This window comes from Rousettus aegyptiacus, unplaced genomic scaffold (assembly GCF_014176215.1).
Source record: "Rousettus aegyptiacus isolate mRouAeg1 unplaced genomic scaffold, mRouAeg1.p scaffold_m13_p_4, whole genome shotgun sequence".
Lineage (NCBI taxonomy): Eukaryota > Metazoa > Chordata > Mammalia > Chiroptera > Pteropodidae > Rousettus > Rousettus aegyptiacus.
In genome coordinates, this window is record NW_023416307.1 from 107,025,064 (window position 1) to 107,047,718 (window position 22,655).

Below are 22,655 nucleotides of genomic sequence, written 5' to 3' on the forward strand. Positions count from 1 at the left end.
GCCTCTTCTCCATTTTGGCTCTTCTTGGCCACCCTCAGTCACTCCTCTCCTTCTCTATTTCTTGTAAGTGTGGGCTTCACCACAGTTCAGCTCCATGCTCCCTCCGATTCTTTCCTCTCTCTTGGCGACTGCTCTTCCTCCAGGACTTACTTTTCATTGCATGAAGAGGACTCTTAGAACTCCGTTCAGTTTCACTTCTCTCTTTTTAGATGGGATTTAGTATAAAACTCCAGATAGAAAACACCTCAAACTCTGTACAATGAAATCCAAATTTATACTCTCCATTTCAAAAATGGCTTTCTTATTATTCTTTTTATAATCTTTAACTCCTTCTCTCTAGTCAATCACTCCAAATCTCAAGGTCTTCTAAAATCTTGCCCAAAACTACCTTTCCAACGTTATCACTTTTCTCCATTATAATGTTTTATTCTATTTACCATGCTGCAAATAGAGTAAACATGACTTTCTTCTGTTCTAATTAAATTAAATTAGTAGAATACATGAAATCCATAAGTTTGGACTTGAGTTTCTATGCTATGTTAACAAATTTCTCTCCACTCAGTCTTTTCAATCAGAATAATTAGCAACCTCCTTCAGAGTTGATGTAATGATTACATAATGTAATATATGGGAAAGTGTTTGGCACATAACAGGCTTGCAATAAGTATTTGCATATCTGTTCATTCATTCATTCATCACTCTCACACTTCAAAACTAACCTTTGCCATGAAAACTTTTGTTCCCATAGTCCCCAAACTCTCTGTTCTAGCCTCCTCTATCTTTCATGCATCGTATATTAATACAAACTGTTAGTTTGCATCCTTTGAGTAGGCTTTCTCTAAATATATTAAATTCCTTAAAATAAGAAACTCTATTTCATACTTCTGTGTATAAAGGAAGTGCTAAAAATATTTGAATCCAGACTTCCCTCCCAATTATCAACAAGTTTTTACCAAATTAGCACACTATAGTAGATAAGAAAACAGCTAAATATTACTTGTTCATTTTAACCACAAATCAAAAGAAAGGTCAGGTGACAAATGTTTCAGTCCCATAGTAAAATGATATATTGCTGAAGGTAAATTCCTTCTGCTATGACTCAAAAATGCATGCACGTGGTATGTATTTTTGTAAAGGAATTACACACTTGGGCATATTTATCAGATGTATCACATGAATATTTTGTAAAATTATCTAGCATTTTCTAAATTGAAATTATCTCACATCTGATCATCTGATAAGAAAGTTAAGTAGCTTCCTTTCATCGGTCGCTTACAGACTATAGTAGTCCCCCCATATCTGCAGTTTTGCTTTCCACATTTCAGTTACCCGAGGTCAACAGAGGTCTGAAAATATTAAATGGAAAATTCCATAAATAAATAATTCATAAGTTTTAAATTGCTTGCTGTTCTGCACAACATAATGAAATCTTATGCCATTACTCTCTGTCCTGCCAGGGATGTGAATCATCTCTTTGTCTAATGTCTCCAAGCTGTAGATGCTCCCCGCCCCTTTGTCACTTGGTAGCCGACTGGGTTATTAGATTGACTGTCATGGTATTGCAGAGCTTGTGTTCAAATAATTCTTATTTTATTTAATAATGTCTCATTTGCCTCACTTTATCTCATCATGTAGGCATTTTATCACCTCACAACACCACAAGAAGAAGGGTAAGCTCAGTACCATTCATATAACTTTTATTCCAGTATTTGTTATAATTATCCCATTTTATTACTAGCTCTTGTTGTTAATCTGTTACTGTACCTTATAGGGTCTGGTATATCCTAGTATATATGGATAGTTTATGTCCTATCTGCAGTTTCAGGCATCCATTTGGGGTCTTGGAATGTATCCCTTGAGGATAAGGGGGTGACTAGAGTACTTGTTTTTGTTTGAACAATTTGGGATTAGAGTCTATTGTCTTCCTTGAGTTTGCAATAAACTGAATAGTTAGAAGCTGCTGACTGCTTTTATTTTATTTCTAATAATATGATCAAATGATTGGCGTTGGCTTGCGAAGGTTTGGAAGAAAATAACTTTTTTAATGATTTACATTACTAGCATCTTACTAACCCAACTTCCTTGAAACAAATGACTTCAAAATAATCTGTATAAATGCCAGATGTGGTTACTTATTATTGAAATCTTACCCAAGAAGATAATGGCAAAACATTTTAAAGTATCCAAGTGTATAATTGCAATCGTAATTCTAGTAAAACTGAGCTTCTTTGGAATGGTATGTTCCTCTCCTAGATGGTCATTAAAGGGGCAAAAGTACAAGACATTCTGCGGGATGAGTAGGCCCCTGGATAGTAGACAGTAAATGCTATTCAGATGTGGTAAGCAAAGTGGCAGAAGCTTTTTTGCATTCTCTTGGAACAGTGGTATTTAAATTGCTTCCAGGAGACATGGTTCTGAGGAGACTATAAGGGCTGTAGAGCGGGGGGCGGGGGAGGGGGGGAGCTGAGGAAGGCCAGCTGGATGCTTCGAGCCCCTTTCTTCCCCTGCTTCAACTTTATCAGTGACTCATAACTGTTTTCTATACAGAACGTCTGAGCAAGGTAATGTTAGAAAGACAATTTCTGCTACTGAAAAAACAATGGTTGATCATCTTCGTTTCACTCCTCAAATAAAATTCTTTCAAATGAGTGGGCCACTATACTTGTAGATGGCAAGAAACATTTTCATACAATTTCTTCAGTTGCCTTTAATTGGGCCACTAATATGTCTTAGAAAGAAAATGAAGAAGTCCAGTGCTGGAAACATGCTTGCTTGAAGGATCTTTTTAAATTGTACACTTAACCAAGGACAGAATAAAATTAAATATCGCCCTGCTCTCCATCTCACACCAACCCAGGCACTGGTTTCCTGTCTTGACAAGTCTCTTGATAACTCTCTTCCTGTTAGAGAGACAGAGAGAACTGTGCAATGTTTAGTGACCCGTTACTCTTCATATGTTAAGGGACTGACCTTCAAGTCATCTGCTTCTACCACATCTGGTGGGAAATTATTGTAGAAGGCAATGCAGAACTCACAATCTCATAAATAATGTTACTAAGCATCCCACCACTGCTGCCCAGACATTGTCATTTCTTTTCTTCTATCCTAGATCTCAGCTATTAGCAATTCTTATCTCCTATTCTAGATTCTACACATTGTTTAGTGAGCACACATTGGTTTGACTATTCTCAAGACAAAAAGTTCATCCAGAACTTCTAAATGTGTCAAGCACCCTTATACTCATTTCCAGCAGCATAGGAATCTCTTATCAAATTACCAAGACTCTATGCTTAATATTTGCTTAATATATTTTAATTTGCTTAATTAATTAATCTGAGCTTTGGATTCTTTTATTAGTTAGGAGAGTATCTATTTGCACAGAAGTATTTGTAACTTTTATCAGTTCTACTCTTAAAAAACTATTTAGTGCAAACTGTTTAGTATCAATGCCACTTCCTCATGATTCATCATCTATGAACTGAGGCACTTTTGATTTGGACTAGGAAAAGTTCACTAGATCATTATATTAAGGATGTGTTCCATGATATATAAATCCTCTGGGATGCTCACTGAGACAGAGTTTCTCTGGCCAAACATGTTTATGAAACATTATGCTTCTCTTAGTGATTCAAAATGTGCATTAGAAGGGCAAAATCTTACTTAAACTTATCTGATCATATAATTTAAAAATTTCCCTCCCTCTCTCTCTTTCTCTTTTTCTTCCTTTCTTTTTAGAAACATTAAATATTCAGGGCTCCAAGGGAAAAATTTTGGAAAACAGTGCACTTGCCTATTTAAGGCAAGTTTTTAGAGGTTAATTTATACTTTTCTCTGTAATTCCAGAGCCAGCACTGTGCCCAAAACAAGGTGATTACTTAATACATGTTTGTTACATTGAAGTAAACAAGAGAGTATACTAAAAAGATGCCAAACATAATGCTGAAAGTTGTTTTCAAAAATCACACCAGTTATATATTTGGTGCCAAGAATTTGGGAATTTTACAGAAATAAATTATTTCAAAATTGAGTTTAATTAATCCACTTTGGATTTGGATTATAATCACAAAATTTCCAATTTGGGACAAGCCCTGGTAGGTATTTTACAGACAGACCAAAGAGAAAGATAACATATTATCTTTCAGACTAATTTATAAAGAGATTGAAAGAATTATCTCAAGCAATCTAAGTATAGCAATAGACATATGAGCTCAACCCAGGTGGGCCTGGCTCTGACTCTGCCAATTACTGGCCAAAGATATGTGAGCAAACCTATCTATTCCTCAGTTCTTCATTTGTAAATGGCGATGGTAATAGTACTTCTGTCAAAGGACCACTGTGATGACTAAATGAGATTAAACAAGTAAATAGCAAGTACAGTGTCTAGCACATAGAAACAATATTAGATACTGATATTATTAAATACCTTACAGCCAAGATTGTACAGTAAACATGAAATTAGAGGTGACACTAATTCTAGAATTTGGGAGATCTTAAGATTGGAAATATGGATGGAGAATAAGGAATTCTATAACGTCTCAATAGTGATAACCACCAATATTGGGCCATTTGTAGAATTTTTTTTTTTTTGGAGAAAAGTCAGTTCTGGTGTTAAGGTAAAACTCATAAATCCTCCCAGGTGGGGTGGCAGGTGGGTGTTTTATTTGTTTGGGTATTTTGTGGGTTGAGGCAGAATTCTTTCTGTTTACCTAGAAGTCCCGAAGGATCGCATTAATTTTTAGAGACCTTAGAAGGAAGATGGTGCCCTCTCATCATCATTCCTTACCTGAATGGGTAGGCAAATGCTATGTCAATGCTGAGGTTACTGTCCGTCTTGTTGACACAGTCCACACTCAGCCTCAGGCCTCCAGAATAGCCACCGCATGTTGCAAATGCAAAGATTGCAAAAAGCTGTGAAGAACAAAAAAACAAAAGTGAAAGCAGCTATTAGAATGATGTTAATTGAATGAGATATATCAATTGAAGATTAGGGTCTGAACTGAGAGCAGTTATGGTTGTTTTGAAGTGCGGCATCATATTTGCCTCAGGTCAAGGTGATAGTGGAGAATAGGAAGGTGGTTTCTGAAAAAAAAAAAAGTCTGGCAAGCTGGAAAAGTTAGGGTTGGACAGAAATTAAAAACAAGGACAAAATATCTGTGTTTGAGTGTGTAAAAAGCTGTCATGCCTCAGAAAGTAGAGATGTTATCTCACATCAAAGGATCTGAAAATCTACATGCACCACGAGATTAATGATGGAAATCTCCAGGTGAGAAGAATTTGGAATGTCTCCTTGCTCTCTTTTTATCTGTATGTTTTCTGCAATAAACATGTTTGTCTTTTGAAATAAACAGATTATTAAAAAGTAATGATCAGAGAATTTTAGAGCTAAAGGGATGAGGACAAGTAGGTAAGTGTCGAAAAATTGCTTCTTCAGAGCACATGATCTTAGTATTTGTCAGCCTCAAACCACCTTTGGTGATTATATTTTTGTGTTAGTTCTTTCGAAGTCAATTATTAAATGGTTCAACTGGTTTTACCAATTAATGTCATGGTTTATGCTAGTGTACAGCAAGGATCTGTGGGAATTAGGTCCTAAAAATTAGAAGCAAAAACTCAAAGAAGCCTGCAAGAAAGAAGATACATTTGGGAGGGTGGAGATGGCCTAAAATGGTAAGTAAGGAAATGCCAAATTTGTCCACTTAGTGTGGCTAAATTCAAAAGAATTTCCTGCTCATTTCCAAAGAAAGTCAATCAAGTGCATTTAACACTAACCCATGCTATAATACTCCCATTTATTTTATTTTAATTTTGGAATTTAGCTTCCGGAAGAAGCCTGGGGTCTTTATTAGGAATACTAACTCACTTTGCATAGGAGGGAGAGTTATTGTGTAAGAATTAAGTGCGTGGGCTCTGGAACGTGACCTTGGAAAGATTGCTTAATTTCTCCCATGCCTTGGTTTCTTTATCAGTAAAACAGCATTGATAAGTCCTCTGGGTCATTTTGCTATTCATGAAATGAAGCAGACAGTTGCTGTGGACAAGAAGGCTGCTGGAGCTAGCAACGTCACCAAGTCTGTTCAGAAATTTCAGAAGATGAAATGAATATTATTATCCACAACACCTGCCACCTCACTTAATCAGTGGTGGAAAAAGAGCCTCATACTCTTTGTCCCAATTGGCTATTTAGCTTTAATTGGAAAAGACTGGTTAACAATAAAACCTTCACAGGGAAAGCACTATTTTGTGGACCATTTGTGTGTGTGTGTGTGTGTGTGTGTGTGTGTGTGTGTGTGTGTGTATCACGTTTAAGTTGTTAGTTTTTAAATCAGTATTTTAAAAATGAAAATACACTTGATCAAAAATATAGTGGATACAGTAAAAGCAAAGTCTATTTATATGCATTAATGTGTGTAAAGCATTTGGAACAGATCCTGGCACAGAATAAGCACTGAATAAATGTTAACAAATGTTATTACTGCAAATAGATGTGGATGAGGTCCTTAGTAAGATGTTCTGGGCCATAAAATAGGAAATTTTGACTTACTCCTTCCTAGCTAAATCTATATGAACATCAGCCCTGGTGAACCAATATCCAAGCTCTCCAGAGAAACTGATCTCTTTTGCTTTGTTTGCTTCTTTTCCTAGTTTGCCTTACTGATGGGACTTGAGGTAGCATTCAGAGGCTACTCCGACCCACTCCATGAACTGGGGATGATGCACACAGAACACTAAGGCTAAAAGGAGCCTGATCTTTACCCCTGAGGCATGGATTGCTCAATTCCCATGACCAAATGCTCTTTCTGTCAGTATTGATAGAAATAAAGAGGAAGTTATTTTAATTGTTCAGTGCTTAAATCTAGATTGCTCATACAATACTGCATGGATCAGCCCTTTGTGCCATATCATGATAGAGACTTTGATAAGACTTCTTCCGAAGAAGGAATGGAGAAATGGAGCACAAAGCCCTGTGGTATGGCTGTGGAGAGAGCTTTTCCCTCTCTAAGTTTCCTCATCTGTAAAACAAGGATATCTTCTGTATCTTCCTGAATCAATGAGAGAATTAATTTAAATTTATTAAATTTAATTAAATTAATTAAATTTCTGTCAATTCATACAGAAATTTGCTTGGTATTTATACATGTGCACTTCTCTGGGCAAGAGTCCTACATGTATATCAGCACTTCTACATGAAAGGCTAAGAAGAATTGACCATCATCGCCACTGTTCAGTGCCCTTTAAGGGCCAGGTGTTGTGCCCAGCATTCAATATATGTGATTATATTTCCTCTTGACAACAATGAAGTGTGTGTGTGTGTGTGTTTGTGTGTGAACCTTGATATTCCTATATTAAATATGTAGCAGAATAGCATAATGCCTTCAAACAGTGGCATTTAAAAAAATTCCTTGAAATTTTAAAGTGTAGTAACTTAAAGTCATAAATTTTGATAATTTTAACACTTAATGGCTACAAAAAAAACTACCCTTGGCTTTTCATATTATCTTAAAGTATTTTCTATACAGTAAGATATTATTAATGCTACCATGTAATAAACTTAAGATGGAATTATAATTACATATTTAACTAGTTGAAAATGTTAGATGCACAGAAGGAAGGTATCAGACGTTTGAAACCATACATATCTCTATTTTTGCTTTTAACTTTGATCGAGCTCTGAAAACCTAAGACATTGTACAGGAATTAAACATCATGCCTATGGGCTTTCTGGTTAACTTTCTTTTTTCCCCACAGTCCTCAATGATTAAAGGGAACTCGTACTGTGTGACCAATATCAAATTCGGTAATATCATGAGGTGAGGATTAAACAGATAATATCTGTATAGCACAGGAAGAATCAGATCCTGCTGAGTGAATAATGTATTACAGGGATGGTTGAGTTCATATTCGGGAGAGTGAAATCAATTCCTTCAGAGTCTATCAGCCGAGGGCCTGGTCCCGTAATTAGAATACATCAAGACAGAGAGGGGAGAGAGACTGGAAGCTCTTTGTGGGGGAGGTGGGCGTGGTGGTCAAAATTCTCGGTGTTCTAGAGAAATGTTGAGTGGGAAGGAACTATGGAAATCCACCCTTCTCTTCCCAGAAATTTGCCCAGCCACCCCACCCTAGGTGGTAACGTGGAGCAGTTCTGGAGTCATGCAGACCTGAGCTTGAGTCCAGTTCCTAGCTGTCTGACACTGAGCAAGTTATTTAAGGTCTCCAAACCTCAGTTCCTACATCTACCAAATCGGGACAAATCCACCGTTTTTTTCAGCAGATGTTTAATGGTATAGTTACTAGGTGCCAGCTGGTGGGGAACAGAAACATAAAAACGTCAGAGAAAAGATAAAAAAGATCCTTGCCCACTACAGAGCTTAATGCTGGATGTGGGAGACAGAATGAAAAAGAACACACAGATGAAGTAATTACAATTGTGTTACATGTTTTTAGGGGGAGCTCTTCTAGACAGGGAGTTATACCCGAGAATGCCTCATTTAAGCTAAGACCTTGGGGATAAATGAGAAGAAGTCATGCAGAAAAGGGGTGAGGGTAGAGAGGAGTACTCTGGGCAGAGGGAATAGCTCAAGTGAAAGCTCTGAGAGAGAAAAAGCTTGACAAGTTCAAAGAGCTAGTGGAAAATCAAGGTTGCAGTTCGCTGGTGAAAGAGGCTGACAATAATAGTATTTACCTCAGATGCTCTCGTGTACATTAGCTGAGAGAACACATGTAAAGCATCAGGCTCATAGCCTTCAATAAACATTAAAGTGTCTACTCCTCCTCTTCCTCCACTTGTTCCTCTTTCTCCCCCTACTTCTTCTACTTCTACTAATACTGCACTATTGAAGAAACTGAGAACTAGAGATCAAAATTCACTTAACCCCAACTCAGCTGGAGCAGAATTGGAACTAGAATCCTGGGCTCTAGACTCCCTGAGTCAGCATTTTTCTAATTAGCTCTAGAATAACAGGAAGAACAATTTTTGGTCATGTGGATAGAAGAGATGTCAAACGGTCCGGCCTTCTTTGCCTAGAAACACGCCATGTGCTTTAGTGGCCTGAGGCTCTGCATGATTTTTGTGTCTCACAAATACATAACCTGCAAGCTCACTAACTATGCAGAATGGGTGCTTTGTCCTCTCGTTCTTTCTTACCCTTCCTTCCTTCCTTCCTTCCTTCCTTCTACCTTCATTCTCTCTCTCCTTCTCTCCCTCCTCTTTTCATTCTTGATGGGGTAGAGTATTTCAGAAAGAGGATCTTGGAAGATGTTATAAAGAGAGTGTAACTTTCTTACCTTGACAGCTGTTATTCTGAGAGGCTGTTAATGTTAGCAAGAGGGAAGTTTGTGTGTCTTGTAGATGTTTTGCTCTGTTTATTCCTAAGACAGACACTACTTCTTTCTGGGAGATGGAAGAGATGGGAAAACTTTGTGTTCTGCAGCCAGGCTGCAAAGAGAAGTAGGTGCGGGTCCAGGAATGTTAAGGAGAGAGAAGAGCCGGAGGGGCCTATGTGTGGGAGGTAGAGAAGCAGGTGAGAGGAGGGAATAGGGAGAAATATCTCCATCTGAGGCCAGCTCTCCAATGACTACAAACAACTTGCTGAGAGATCTGAAGACATGGTGTTTATATGGGTGCATATGCATATGTGTATCATTTTCTCTAAACTCTGGGCTCCGTGTATTTGTCCTCAGCCAATTCTGTGCCTTCTTTTTGGTAATGCAGTATACTCACTCAGCTTTCTAGGCACTGAGGGCACAAAACAGGGGCGAAAGCCTATTTACTCAATCAAGTGACATTATAAAACCTCTGTGTTCTCATCTTTCCTAAAAGTCCCAATTCTCCTTAAAAAAAAAAAAAAGGCAAATACTTCACCTCTAGCACATTCCACAATAATCAATATCATAACCTCTGGCCCAATCATTCACTCCCTTTGAGGTCAGGAGACTGAAATAAATCTCCTGCAATAAACTCTCGTTTCACTACTGTCTATGGCTCTGTTACTAACAACAAAAAATTACTCTCGAAATGGATAAAATTAGCCAGCACAGATTTTCTTCATATGTAGCCTCATTAGAAATACATTCAGGTGAAACAGAACAGAAGAATTGCTTTGCATTTTCTGGCTTAATAAGCATCCATAAACCAAAATCACCCATAGCAGGAATATCTTTGCACGGTTAGTAAGACCAAAGGCTTGCCCCTGCAGAGGGCAAGCAGCTCCCTCCTTGGAACTAATTGAACCACACAAGAAATATCAATGAAAGCCACTATTCATCCTTTTGGTTAATTTGCAAGGCATAGTTGAAAGCAACAATTTGGAGGAGAATAGGAAATCAAGTTGATTACTGGCTCTCTGTGGTCTGCCATGAAGTCAAAAAGGGGGCATCTTCCAAGACCTAATATACAACCTTAGGCATGAAAGATGCCTTGGAAGAAGTAAGAGTAAGGAGACTGGTGGGAAACATTGGGAGATGGAACCAGGTCCTGGTACTTATTACCACCAGTCTGTGTGTGCTGACAATCAGATCTCCGGAGGACGAAGCTTTCATTTATAGCACTTGCCAATTTCCGTGGTGTAGATACACCCATGATGACAAACTCCAAGCTACTAATACAATACCTCTGAATCTTAACTGCACAATCAGCTGTGCCCCAACATACCACTGCCACTAAGTGACTTTCCCTGACTCTCCTGTGGTGCAAGAACCCTGGGCTTATTTCATTGGGTTTCTCCTCTTTTTTTCATATTTTCTCTTATTTCATTTCACTCACCTTGGGCTTATTTCATTCATCAAAGAGGTTCTATCAGGTACAGTTATTCATTCTTTTTGTCATTTACTCCCTCAATCTTTAATTCACTTATTATAGCAGTTATTGATGTCCTGCCTATATCCCCTTAGCCCACCCTGGAGGCCACCTGCAGCTTTAGAGGGACAGTTCTTGTACACACCAAATGCTTTCTCCTTGAATATCTGAGTCTCTCTGTTGAGAGCTTTGTCATGCAGCAAGAATGCTCTCTGCCTGTGACTGTGGCATTGGTGAAGTCCTCAGGAGTTAATCCCCAGGTGGCTTCCAACCAGTGTGGGATGAAAATTGTTAGATAAAACCTCAGTGTCCTTGTGCCTCTGTGGGAAAATTGTCAGGAAGTTCAACACAGTTTCTCAGAGGATCCCCATTGGGATTGAGCCCCAGTTGCTCACAGCAACATCTAGTCATTAATATACCATTGACTGGCTTTCTTCTTTTCCCTGTCTCATTTCCTCATTTATCATTGTGATTCCTGCCATTGCCTCTCAAATAAATCTTTTGAGCCAAAATTTTCATCTCAGGATCCACTTTGGGGAAATGTAACTGAGGCAGTTATCAAACACTGACTAACCACCTATTACATTTCACGCACTGTAACGGGCTCTAAGACTGCATCAATAAAGGGAATAGTAGCTCCTGATGAGCCTTCTCTCATGTCTCTTGGTTTCTAACTTATCACACTCCCATCTCTCCTTCTCCCTCTAAATAAGCTGATCTTTTCAAAAATAGGAAGTCTTCTTTGACTACACTATTTAGAGGAGATTTCCCCAACTCACCTCCATCATGTCCCCATTATTTCCTGTGCTTTTTTTTTTACATGAACAGAAGTTTTAAGATCTGTATTTGTTTAGCATTATTTATTCAGCCGTTTATGTTTTGTTTGACCACTTCCCTAAAGAAAGGTAATATACTTGTCTTTGTTTCTTGCCGAATCTCTGCAACTGTGTACAGTGCTTGGCATAAAGATGGTGCTCCCTAAATACTCAGTAACTAAATAATTGTTGTCCCCAACCCCTTACCTCCAGGGAGCTTTCTATTTAGGGATACAAGCAAGTGAATGAACAGGCACCGTGACAGTGTTTTACTGTGGTGGCATTAATTGGAGAATGTTAGAGGAAAATGTGGTCCATGTTTGCAGATGAGTGAAGGGGACATGAGGAATAGCAATCTAGAAGAATGGATAGCTAACCAGAAACCAGGAAAGCACGACAGAATTATCCAGGTAAGAGGGAGAAGAAGAATGTTCTAGTCAGGCAAAGCAGCAAATCAGACACTCAAATAAGCAAGTGAAGCACATTTGGACTGTGCAGCTAATATGATTAAAGTAGACATTTGCACAGTGGGAACAAGGGAGTGACTCCATTCGAGAGGCAAGCAAGGATGTGTCAGGTATGATCTAACAGAGATCTGAAAACTACAGTCCCTGGGCCACATCCGGTCACATCAATTCATTTAAATATGGTCTATGGCTGCTTTCATGCTACAATAGTAGATTTGAGTATTGATAACAGAGACCCTATTATCTACAAGGCCAAACATATTTAATGTCTTGCCTCTACAGAAATAGTTTGTCAATGTGAAGAAACCTGGGTCTTCCAAGGAGATTGAGTTCTCAGCAGTCGAGGGGCATGACCAAATTTGCATTTCAGAAAGGCCCTGCTAGTCGTAGTGGAGAGTGTGGATGGACAGAGGGTTGGGCTGGATGCTGGAGGATGAGCAAGTGTCTTACTTCTCCAGATGGTCAGCAAGCCCTTTGCTGACATGTCCACAGCTCAGACATCTTTGTGCCCCTTGTTGTGCTGGAACATCATAGGTGATTCATAAATTGTCAAGTGAATGAATATATAAATAAGTGAACAAGAGAAGAAGAGAGAACAAAGTCCTTGGAAAAGTATGTTCTGGCACTAAAGAACAGATGATGATGATGATGATGATGATGATGATGATGATGGTGATGAAGATGGTGATGAAGATAATCATAAAAACAACCTCATTTGGTTCTCTGTACCACACTCTTCAGTAAGCACATTATTACATAAGCTCATTTAATCTTCTCAACACCCCTGTAAAATAGGAACATCATCCCCAATTTTACAGATGAGGAAACTGAGGTTAAACAGAATGCTAAGGTCACATAGTTTATCAGTACCTGAAGTAGCCGTGGTTTTAACTCAGATCTGCCTTTCTCTAAAGTTTACCTTCCTTCTCCCCAACTCTCTGAGGGCTATGAAAAAGGTCTCTCTTTGCTGGAGCATGTTATAGAAACACTAACAGACAAATATCAATTATGGGCTTGTTAAGGCTTTCTCTGTCACATCAGTGCTCAGAAAGTCATGTGAGCACTAAATGAAGCATCTGTGAAACAAAGCCCTGATCATCTAAGTGGATATTATTGGTAGCTTTTGTATTTTGCCTCAGCAACACAAGCCTTCACCCTGAAGCATCATAGGACATCAGAAGGAAGGGAGTTAGGATTTAGCAAGATAAGGATATTGAAAAAGCCTGATGTGAGTTGGTTATGACAAGTCCCTCCTAATTGTCAGCCACCCACAGTGGGGCGGGCGTGGCTTTCTCATTTCCATATACCTCTGATATGCAACAGTTTATAGGTTAAAGAAACCCAACCCCTGTTCTTTCATCACCCTGTAATGAACCCCTGTTGGCCTTTCTCCTTTTATAATTTGTCTTGGGCTGATGAACTATTTGTCCTCAGCACCTTGGAAGAGCATTTCTGGAAAAACAGTTGTTTGTAAGAACTGATTACCTCAACAGCAGTTCCGAAAAAGGGAGAAATACATTCTGTCAGAATATTTTCTTGTGCAAAAAGAGGTTTTGATTAACTGTGGCTTCTCTCACACCCCACTCAGCACCTAGGAGGCCCCCAGCTGACTGATAAACACCTTTAGAACTTAATGTTTCATTTTTTACTCATCTTTGTCCAATTCGTCCTTCTTTTAGTGTTTCTTCTACTGCTGATAATTGGATTTTTCCAAGGAATTGACCAAGTATCCTCTTGGTCTTCAGCGTATGTTTACTGCAATACTCTGACCCAGAAGGCTTTTGTGAACAATCCTGTTAAACCTTGAGTAGGACCTCCATGAGAAGATTAAAAACTGCAAGTGTCCCCAGAAGGTAATGTAGTTGTATCTGATTCGGAGGCACTGAAAACAACTGTTAAAAAGCTTTCCTCAATAAAGCCATATGCTTTTTGTGTCATTGTATCTATGTTCTTAACCAGCTCTGATATCTTCCACATTGCATTCTATTTTGTGCAACCTGTCAAAACTGGGATACCGTGTCCTTCTAGCTGCTTTGTGATTTGTGTGAAATCTTCTCTAGCAAGAGCAGCTTTACACAATTGGTATTGCACGCCATCACTTGAGGAATTCTAACCGGGTATTGCAGAAGAACTTTAAATTACTTACATAGCTAAAAAAAAAAAAAAAAAAAAAAAAAAAAAAAAAAAAAAAGTTAGCATTTTAATTTTCTTAAACCCGCAGTTTGGAGACTGGATCAGTTAGTAAAGGGTTTGGTCACAGGAAATAGAGCTTGACCTATAGTGATTTAAACAAATAGAGATTTGTTTTTTGTACATATCAAGAAGTCGAGAACCAGGTATTGATGACTGAGGCAATGTCTCTGCTTATTATGGTCTTTGCCTCATAGTCACAAAATGGTCCAATGGAGTGTCCATGGACATCCCTACCAGCATGGGAGACTGAGAAGTAAACATTCAGATTAGGCTAGGGCACGAGGCCTGGGAATGATTTTTGAGTCAGTCAGTCTCCACTGTTTGCCACAGGCACTTATGGGAGAAGAAGCAGGAGCATCATGGAATTTTATAAAGACAAGACAAGAAGCTTATTCAGTATCTGGACATTTCCTTTTACCTAGCCAGTACCTAGAAATTCCTGTGCCTCATATGTAAAAGGTTAAATGTAACACTTGCACACGAATTGGAATGTAAATTTCTGGCCAAATTTTATTTTCCAACATAAAACCCGATATAAATCTTTAAAATAAAATGCATAGTTGAAGTAATAAAAATAAATTGGAAAAAATCTTCATGCTCATAAAAATATATAGAGGTTCTCAAATGAATTCTGAGGTAATCAATAAAATATTATGCACTAGTTAAGGAGATTAAATAGCAATATAGAAAGTTGTAATCTTTTATAAAGTAAAAAAAAAGCATATAGCCAACTGTAACAGACGTGCATTGAATTTCTATAAAAAGAAATATTTGTACATATACATATATACATTTTTAATAGACTTTAAAAGGTCTAGAGAGGTAGCACTGAAGTATTTTCAGTTACTATTGAGGAATCGACTTTGCAACCAGAATCTCAGTTTATAATTATTTTCACATTATTTCAATTTCTTCAAATAAACATGCATGACTTATGTAGCTAAAAAGAGATTTTCTTAAAAATGCAAATTTAGACAACCTCTGAGTAACTTGAGCAAAGTAAATTCACACCTGTCATTAGATGGCTGTGCTGTTTTGGATAAAAAAATGTAAAATCAAAGAAAACCTGCTCGCTTCTGGAATTATATTCAGTAATACCTTTGAATATTTACACTTGTAGAGAATGTAAATAGAGTAACATTTTTTCCCTGCTTATTTATTAAAATATTTTGGCAAAGTCATTCTTTAGGATCAAGGTAAAAATATTTCAAAATATGCCATGGGAACATATGTCAATCATACATTGAGTAAAATATATGACTTATCTTTCATCAGATTCAATGACAGTAATTATTTTTAAAGGAACCAACTCTAATTCTCTCATATGTGCCATAATGAAATAACGAAAAAATAAAAATTCAACAGAGCTTCTCACCTAGAATTGACACCATTTTTCTGACACCTAATTAGAATGTCTTGTGAATTAATTTCTTGCCTATCATATTATTTTTGAACCTGATATTTTTCCAGGGTAAACTTATGATGTAGACTTTCTGAATTTTCTTATCTACCATAACCATATCTTAGAGCATTAAAAGAAATCACTGGTGATAGATATCTTAACTGTATACTTCTGTTTGATAGAAAAATTAGAGCAAAATAAGCTCATGGAATGTAGCCACTATTCTGTAGTTCAATGATATGCATCAAATATACTGGCATGAATTATTCCTTTCCAGAAGCCAAGTTTTCATAATAATGTAGAATGATTAGAATCTGTTTTACTTGAAGCAAAGTTCCAACTCTTACATCCTTTTTTTTTTTTTTTTTTTTTTTTTAATATCAGGCCTCTGATTACCATGTCCAATGTTCTCTGAATAGGACAAAAAAATCAAATTAAGATTCTATTATGACTGAATTCAGTGTATTTGGCATGTCTTCTTTAAGATTTAAATATATCATGAACTAGAGTTGTATATTATCCATAAAGTAAATTAGAATAACATAAGATTACTTTAGAAAAAAGTATCAGTAACCAATGGCCATATTAAACAGAGAAATGTCTCTCATTTTCTCTTCTTTATGTTTTTTAAATTTTGTTTTGTTTTAAACTTAGCTTACCTTAATGAAGACAAGCACAGGATCTCATGAAAAAAAACAGTAGGAACTGATTTTTATTCATTTTTGTGTTTTTGTGTGTGTGTGCTTTGTGGTTATAATAAACAAAGTTCAGAGCTTACCAAAGAGAAGTCAGGAGTATAACCAGGCATAATATTTAAGCACATGATCTAAGAGGTAGCAACCTAGGATTAGTCATAACTATGTATTGTCAGAAGCATTTCAAAACATGCAAGTAGGTATGTATAGAGAATCGAAGGTCTTTCTATATTCTGCTTCCTTTGGACACTTCCCTAGCAAGCTGAATCTCTATACTATTCATACTTAAAGACTGTTCATGAAACTCTTTTGATCATTCTGATTCTTGACCTGGAAACCAATGCCTGAGTCTCTCAAACATGATGCATGGTCATCGAATCGCCTCTGTAAGCAGGAAACTTGCTACTGTGTATTATTTGATTATATAATGGAAAAGAAGCAAACCTAAAACAGGGGAGGGGAATGAAAGGGGGAGAGTGGGAGGGGGGAGAGAGAGAGAGAGAGAGAGAGAGAGAGAGAGAGAGAGAGAGAGAGAGAGAGAGAGAGAGAGAGAGAGGAGTTTATAGATTAAAAGGTTTTAGGAGATATATCAATTTTATGATAGATTGTTTTAAAAAATCCAGATTCAAGAAAGCTGTGAAAAAAGTCATGAGATTAAACAAGATCTTTGGACATTTGTAGATATTTGATGACACTGAATTATTACTAATTTTTAATTGTAGTATTTTTGTTTCAATGCCTTTGAGAGATATTTATGAGAGAAATGATATGATACCTGGGGAGATGATAAAAATGAGAGTATAAAAGGAACAACAGTGGCTATGAGTTGATTATTGTCTGTGCTGGGTAATGGGGAAATAGAGGTGCATTATAGTATTCTGTGTTTCCTTATACATGTTTAAAATTTTCTATTATTAAATTTTTTTTAAATTGAAGTAATTGTTTTTAAAAGGAATAATTCATGCCAGTATATTTGATGCATATTATTAAATTGTTTTTTAAAAAAATATTAAAGAATACTTTAATCAAAATTCCTAAAAGGAGCACTTTTTAAAGTGAGGAAGTCTCATTCTCTTCTATTATATAATATTGCAGGGCTTAGCAGAAAATGTATTTTCCTTTCTTTAATAAAAATTTTCTTTTTTAACAATCTTTTATTGATTGTTGTAATAATCCATTTAGTTATGGCTCATTATGTGAGAGTAGCCTTTTCTCATTATGTTTCAATGAGATGAAAGATCACTATAGCCTAAATAACAATACATTCCATGTAAAGAACATTATTTCCTAGACAATAAGAAAAAAATCCCCACCATCATTCAGTAATGTCTTTCTATTGATTAAATTCAAGAGGTGATAAAATATATCAAAAAATTTAATATTTAATATATTGGTTTTAGTTTCTGAGTACTAATGTTGTCAAGTGGAGTTCATATACACTATATTGATAAATGTTGTCATAAATATTATTCTATTAACTTCAGCACTGCAGAAGAAACTGCAAATACAAAGCTATCTAGTGATTTGCAACTAAAAGCAGAGTAACCTTTTAAAAAACTTTTAGCTTCTGGCTCTCAAATTAAACTCATATCACTCTTTGATTCTCTGAGAGTTAAGATACTACCAGAGAGTCACCTTATTTGTTCATGGGAATCAGAGACAATTATGCAAGAAATAGTGGCATCATTCTAAAAGAAGGGATTTGCATGGGCTGGAGAAAATTGGAAAGTGTGAAGAGAGAAACGTAGGTTAAAAATTTTTTGCAAACAGTAGCTGACCAATAAAAATGTGTTTAATGAACGTGAGGAACAATTCCTCCCCCAAGAGACAAAAAGCAGGCACTTGACGGGGCTCTGGGGAGTTATGCTGAGTTAAAAAAAGAGGGAAACTAAAGGGTTTTATGTTGAAGGGTCTTAATCTTCTTAGTAAATGAAAAAGTGAGATCAAATAGTGAATAGAGTGAAGGAGGAGATCAGAAATTTGATGCACTAAGAAAAAAATGTTTAAATACCTATTGAAGAGGTGGAAAGAAATAAGCTAAAAGTGAAGCCATTAAGAATTACAAAAAAGCATGATGTCATTACATTCTTTTCCTTGCTTTATTTGAAGCCCTTTTTTAGGGCAGAGCCCATCTCTTGGTCATTTCTGCTTCCCCCCACACTGCAGGAGAGTTCTCATCATGACTGCAAATTAGCGATCTCCTCAATGAAACAAGTATACCCAAAGCAAACCTCCAGCACCTGTCAGACAGGTAAGCTAAAAAACATCACGGAAAAACATCTTTAAGGTAAATAAAAAACCAATATGTCATTAAGGTAAACACAACACTTAATTCATAGCAGGCATTTGATATTACTTAGTTGAACTAATAGGGAGACATCCTTTGTCTCCCTCCAAATAGGACAGTACCCACAGGTATCAAAGTACTGAGAGTGGGGATAGGGGTCCACCAGAAGTGGTTCAAATGAGAGTCTAGAAGGAAATAAGTAGAAGAAGTTAGAAGAAAAAGCATTCACATAAAAATTGGAGCCATATAATAAAAAGAAGGCAGAAAATATGACAAAAATAGATAAATAAGAGTTATAATAATTGAATGACAATATTCCAAATTGTGAGATTATCCTGGAAGTTGGAATAAGATAAACTTGTTTGGGAGAAATTTATAGTGGTCATCTAGGAATGCCCCAATGGGATGACAGAGAGAATATCTGAAGGCTGGTGTTTTATCTCAGTTTATACTTTGGGAAGATACTGAAAGCTGTGGACTTACTCCATAGAAAAATCCTCATCTCCACACATATTGAAAATTTTCATATGGATTCCAAGGATTCAGAGACCTTTTGACCACATCCAATGATCTAAGGCCCTCACGCAAAGAACCACTGCTCTTAAAGTGAAGTACAACTTAACAGGTACTACAGCTGATGAGACCATGCCTCCTTCTTATACCCACTCCTCAAGTTCATTCAACAGGTACTTTTCAGGCAATTGCTATTTCCAAGGCACTTTCCAAGTCTAATCCCCTCTAAGGTTTCTGAGTCCATTCCTTTCAATTTTCTACATTTATCATAAATCACTTCTTTTAGAAACCTTAATTCTTTTTTTTTTTTTTTTTTTTGTTATTTCCATGTGCACTAGAACTCTGTCTAATATAAAAATTATTAATGTGGATTTAATTTTTTTTTTTCATTTATTTTTTTTTTTTTTTTGAGCTGGTCTTCTTCTTACAAGGGGCAACCTCAATGAAAATCACTTCAGTGAAAAGGCAAATTACAAAATGATCCACAGTAAAGTATAAAGCCAGCGACTTTATCTTGTTCCCTCAACTCTAGGAGAAAGTGGCAGAATACTTCTGAGAAACCTACTGGCACACGGGAGAAACCTACTAGCCACAATGGCTATGTGTGACATCGAACTGACTTCTAATGGAATGACCTGGTCTCTGAGGAATGTGGTTAGCAGCAGCCATGGCAGCTGAACTTGTGTATATGCAAAGCAGAGGAGCCTGAGAGTCGCGGTGGAGCCCGGCCCCTCATTCCTCTAACAGCCCTGGGTCTCAATGCCATGCACCAGCACACTTTGCCTTACAGGAATCCGAAAGACATGCCCAAGAGACCGATTTGAGAGCATCAAAACCTTATGGAGATTGGGTTAGCGGAGATTGGGTGGAAATGCATATTTTAATGCATGCACACCAAAGTATGAAAAAAATAACTTCTTAGTTTAATGATTTCATCTTTTCCTGGTCATAATAGATGTGAGTAGATGTTATTTTAAACAGATGTCTCAGTTCATTTTATAACAACACACAGTTTGGGAAGAGCATCTTCTGTGACCTCTGTTAGCAAGGACTCTAGGAAGCTGGTACCCTATATTCTATGAATATAATGTAACCTAGTGACCTAAATTAAAGGTTAGTGAATATAAATTCATAGCACTGAATTCAAGGTTTTATTCGATATATGGCTCTTCCTCAAATAGTCTTTTTTTTTTTAATGCAATTTTATAAGAGGTATGTGGACTTTTCCCTTAAAAAAAATAATGAACATTTAAAGGTAAATATTTATTGTCTGGCAGGAGTGTAGGTGCGAGAGAGAGAGAGAGAGAGAGAGACAGAGAGACAGAGAGGCAGAGAGGCAGAGACAGAGACAGAGACAGAGACAGAGATAGAGATGGATGCTGCTCTCTTGGAGCTTAAACTATGGTGGGAGCAATCAGCAATAAATTAATAAACAAATATAAAGTTGTGTTAAAGGAAATCAAAGTAAGAGCAGATACAGTGGTAGGGAATTACAGAGGGGGGCCTTCTTAGATGAGGTGAACATGGAAGGCTTCTTTGAGAAGGTACATTGAGGTGCAAAAGACTGAAAAGGAGCTAGCCTTGGGAACAGTAAGAGCTGGATGAAGATCTGAGGAGGACAACAGCTTGGTGTGTTTGAGGAAATGAAAGGAAGCTATTGCAGCTGCAATGGATAAGGAGGAGAACAGCATGTGATGAGGTTTGAGGCAAGATGAGCAAAGTCCTCATGAGGAGCCTGGATTTACCACAAGAAATCCATTTGCTATTTATTTATGAGTCACATTATAATAATTATTAATAAAATACTCATAATCAAAAGAATAAGTAATGTTTAGGGAGTATTTATTAATGCCAGACGTGAATAAAGTGCAATACATGCACTATCTCAAGTGACCTTCCCAACATGCCTGCATAATAAGTCATATCCTGGTTCTACATTGGGGAAACTGAGGCTCATAATGTAGTAACTTCTCTAACATCACACAGTCAATGGTGAAGCCAGGAGCTGAGCCCTAGATTGTAGACTTTCTGATTTGAGTTCTTAATCAAATCCAGAGACCTCTCCTTCTCTCGAAGCATTCATACCTTGAAGCATTCAAAGACAAGCAGAACCTACCTTTGCATAAAACTTAGAGGGACCTGGGATCATTCTGATCTCACTCAGCCTTACAGGTGTATCTAGCAGATGATAGGATAAATTCCAAAATCCTAACAGAGCCAGAGGTCTGTGGATTAGAAGTGATGCTCTAACACAAGTCCAGAAAAAAGCCAGAATAAAAATGTAAGAAAGTGTTAGACTTGCGCAAGGAAAGGGAGGAAGCTGATCCATTTGGCTTTTATTGGTGTATGTGTTTGTGTTCCCTGGGAAGAATGGGTAGACAAATGCCAGAGAGAAATAGCAAGAGCTGGGTAATGTAGGGCTTGCTTCATAAAAAGCAGATGTTATTAATGATCATGATTATTATAATGTTCTCATTTCTTAATGCTGCAAGTCCTATGAAACATTGGAAATGAAACCACAAACCCATTTACCTGGTAAGGCATTAGGACACCAGGCTTAATGAGTATCCAAAGGCTGTGTTCCTCTTAGGGCAACTCCTAGAACTCATGGGAACAACCTCATTTGAGATACGCTCAGCCATGGTACCTCCTCTGTCCCATTACCAAAGTCAAAAATCTAAGAGCCATTCTGCATTCTTTTTTCTGTCATCTCATTTATTCAAACAGCCACTTAGCTTTGGTGGTTCTGCATTCCTGATATTGATCACAGCTGTGTTCTCTTCTCTATTCACTTGCTACTTACTGCCTTGGTCCAGGCCACCATCATCACTTGCCCAGAGTAATGATATTGTCTCCTATCAGCTGTACACACCTCTAGCCTCACCCAAAAACATTTAGGACACATTCTACTGCAAAGGTGATCTTTCCAGAATGCAAGTTTGACTGCGCTGCCTCCCTTTGCCCATTTACCACCATTCAATGATCCGGATAAAGTTTAACCTCCTTAGCATGGCATGCTAGGCCTTCTATCTTCAGGTCCATACCTCCTTCTCTAGTCTCATCTCTCATTGTCTTCAGTGAATAACAAATTACTCACAACCTCCCCTTCCTCCAAATAATCTTGGCCATTCTCCTGGAGTGCCTTCTTTATCTTTTTGTTTCAAGACTTAGTTCAAGTGTCACTATCTCTATGAAGCTATTTTTATATCACTCCTTTATAATTTTATGGTAGGCAGAATAGTGACCCCAAAAGATGGTTACATACTAATCTTCTTCAATGTAATTACCTTATATGGGAAAAGGTATTTGGCAGATGTAATTAAGTTAATGACCTTGAGATGGGGAGATTATTTTGGATTATCTGGGAGGGCCCCATGTAATCACAAGAGTCCTTATAAGAGGGAGATAGACAGATTTAAGTCAGAGAAGGAGATCTGATGACAGAAGTACAAGAAAGGGAATGAGAGAAAGAGAAATTTAAAGATGGCTTA

At 37.2% G+C, this 22,655-nt stretch overlaps 1 protein-coding gene across 2 annotated transcripts in view; it reads right to left on the reverse strand.

Moving 5' to 3' along the window:
* The window catches only part of SYNPR (synaptoporin), a 285,066-nt gene that overhangs the window by 106,157 nt on the left and 156,254 nt on the right, over positions 1 to 22,655 (reverse strand). For both annotated transcript variants that reach the window (XM_016150173.2, XM_016150174.2), the window contains one exon: positions 4,784 to 4,908. In XM_016150173.2, the coding sequence (XP_016005659.1) occupies positions 4,784 to 4,908 (125 nt within the window). The remainder of the gene's footprint in view (positions 1 to 4,783; positions 4,909 to 22,655) is intronic.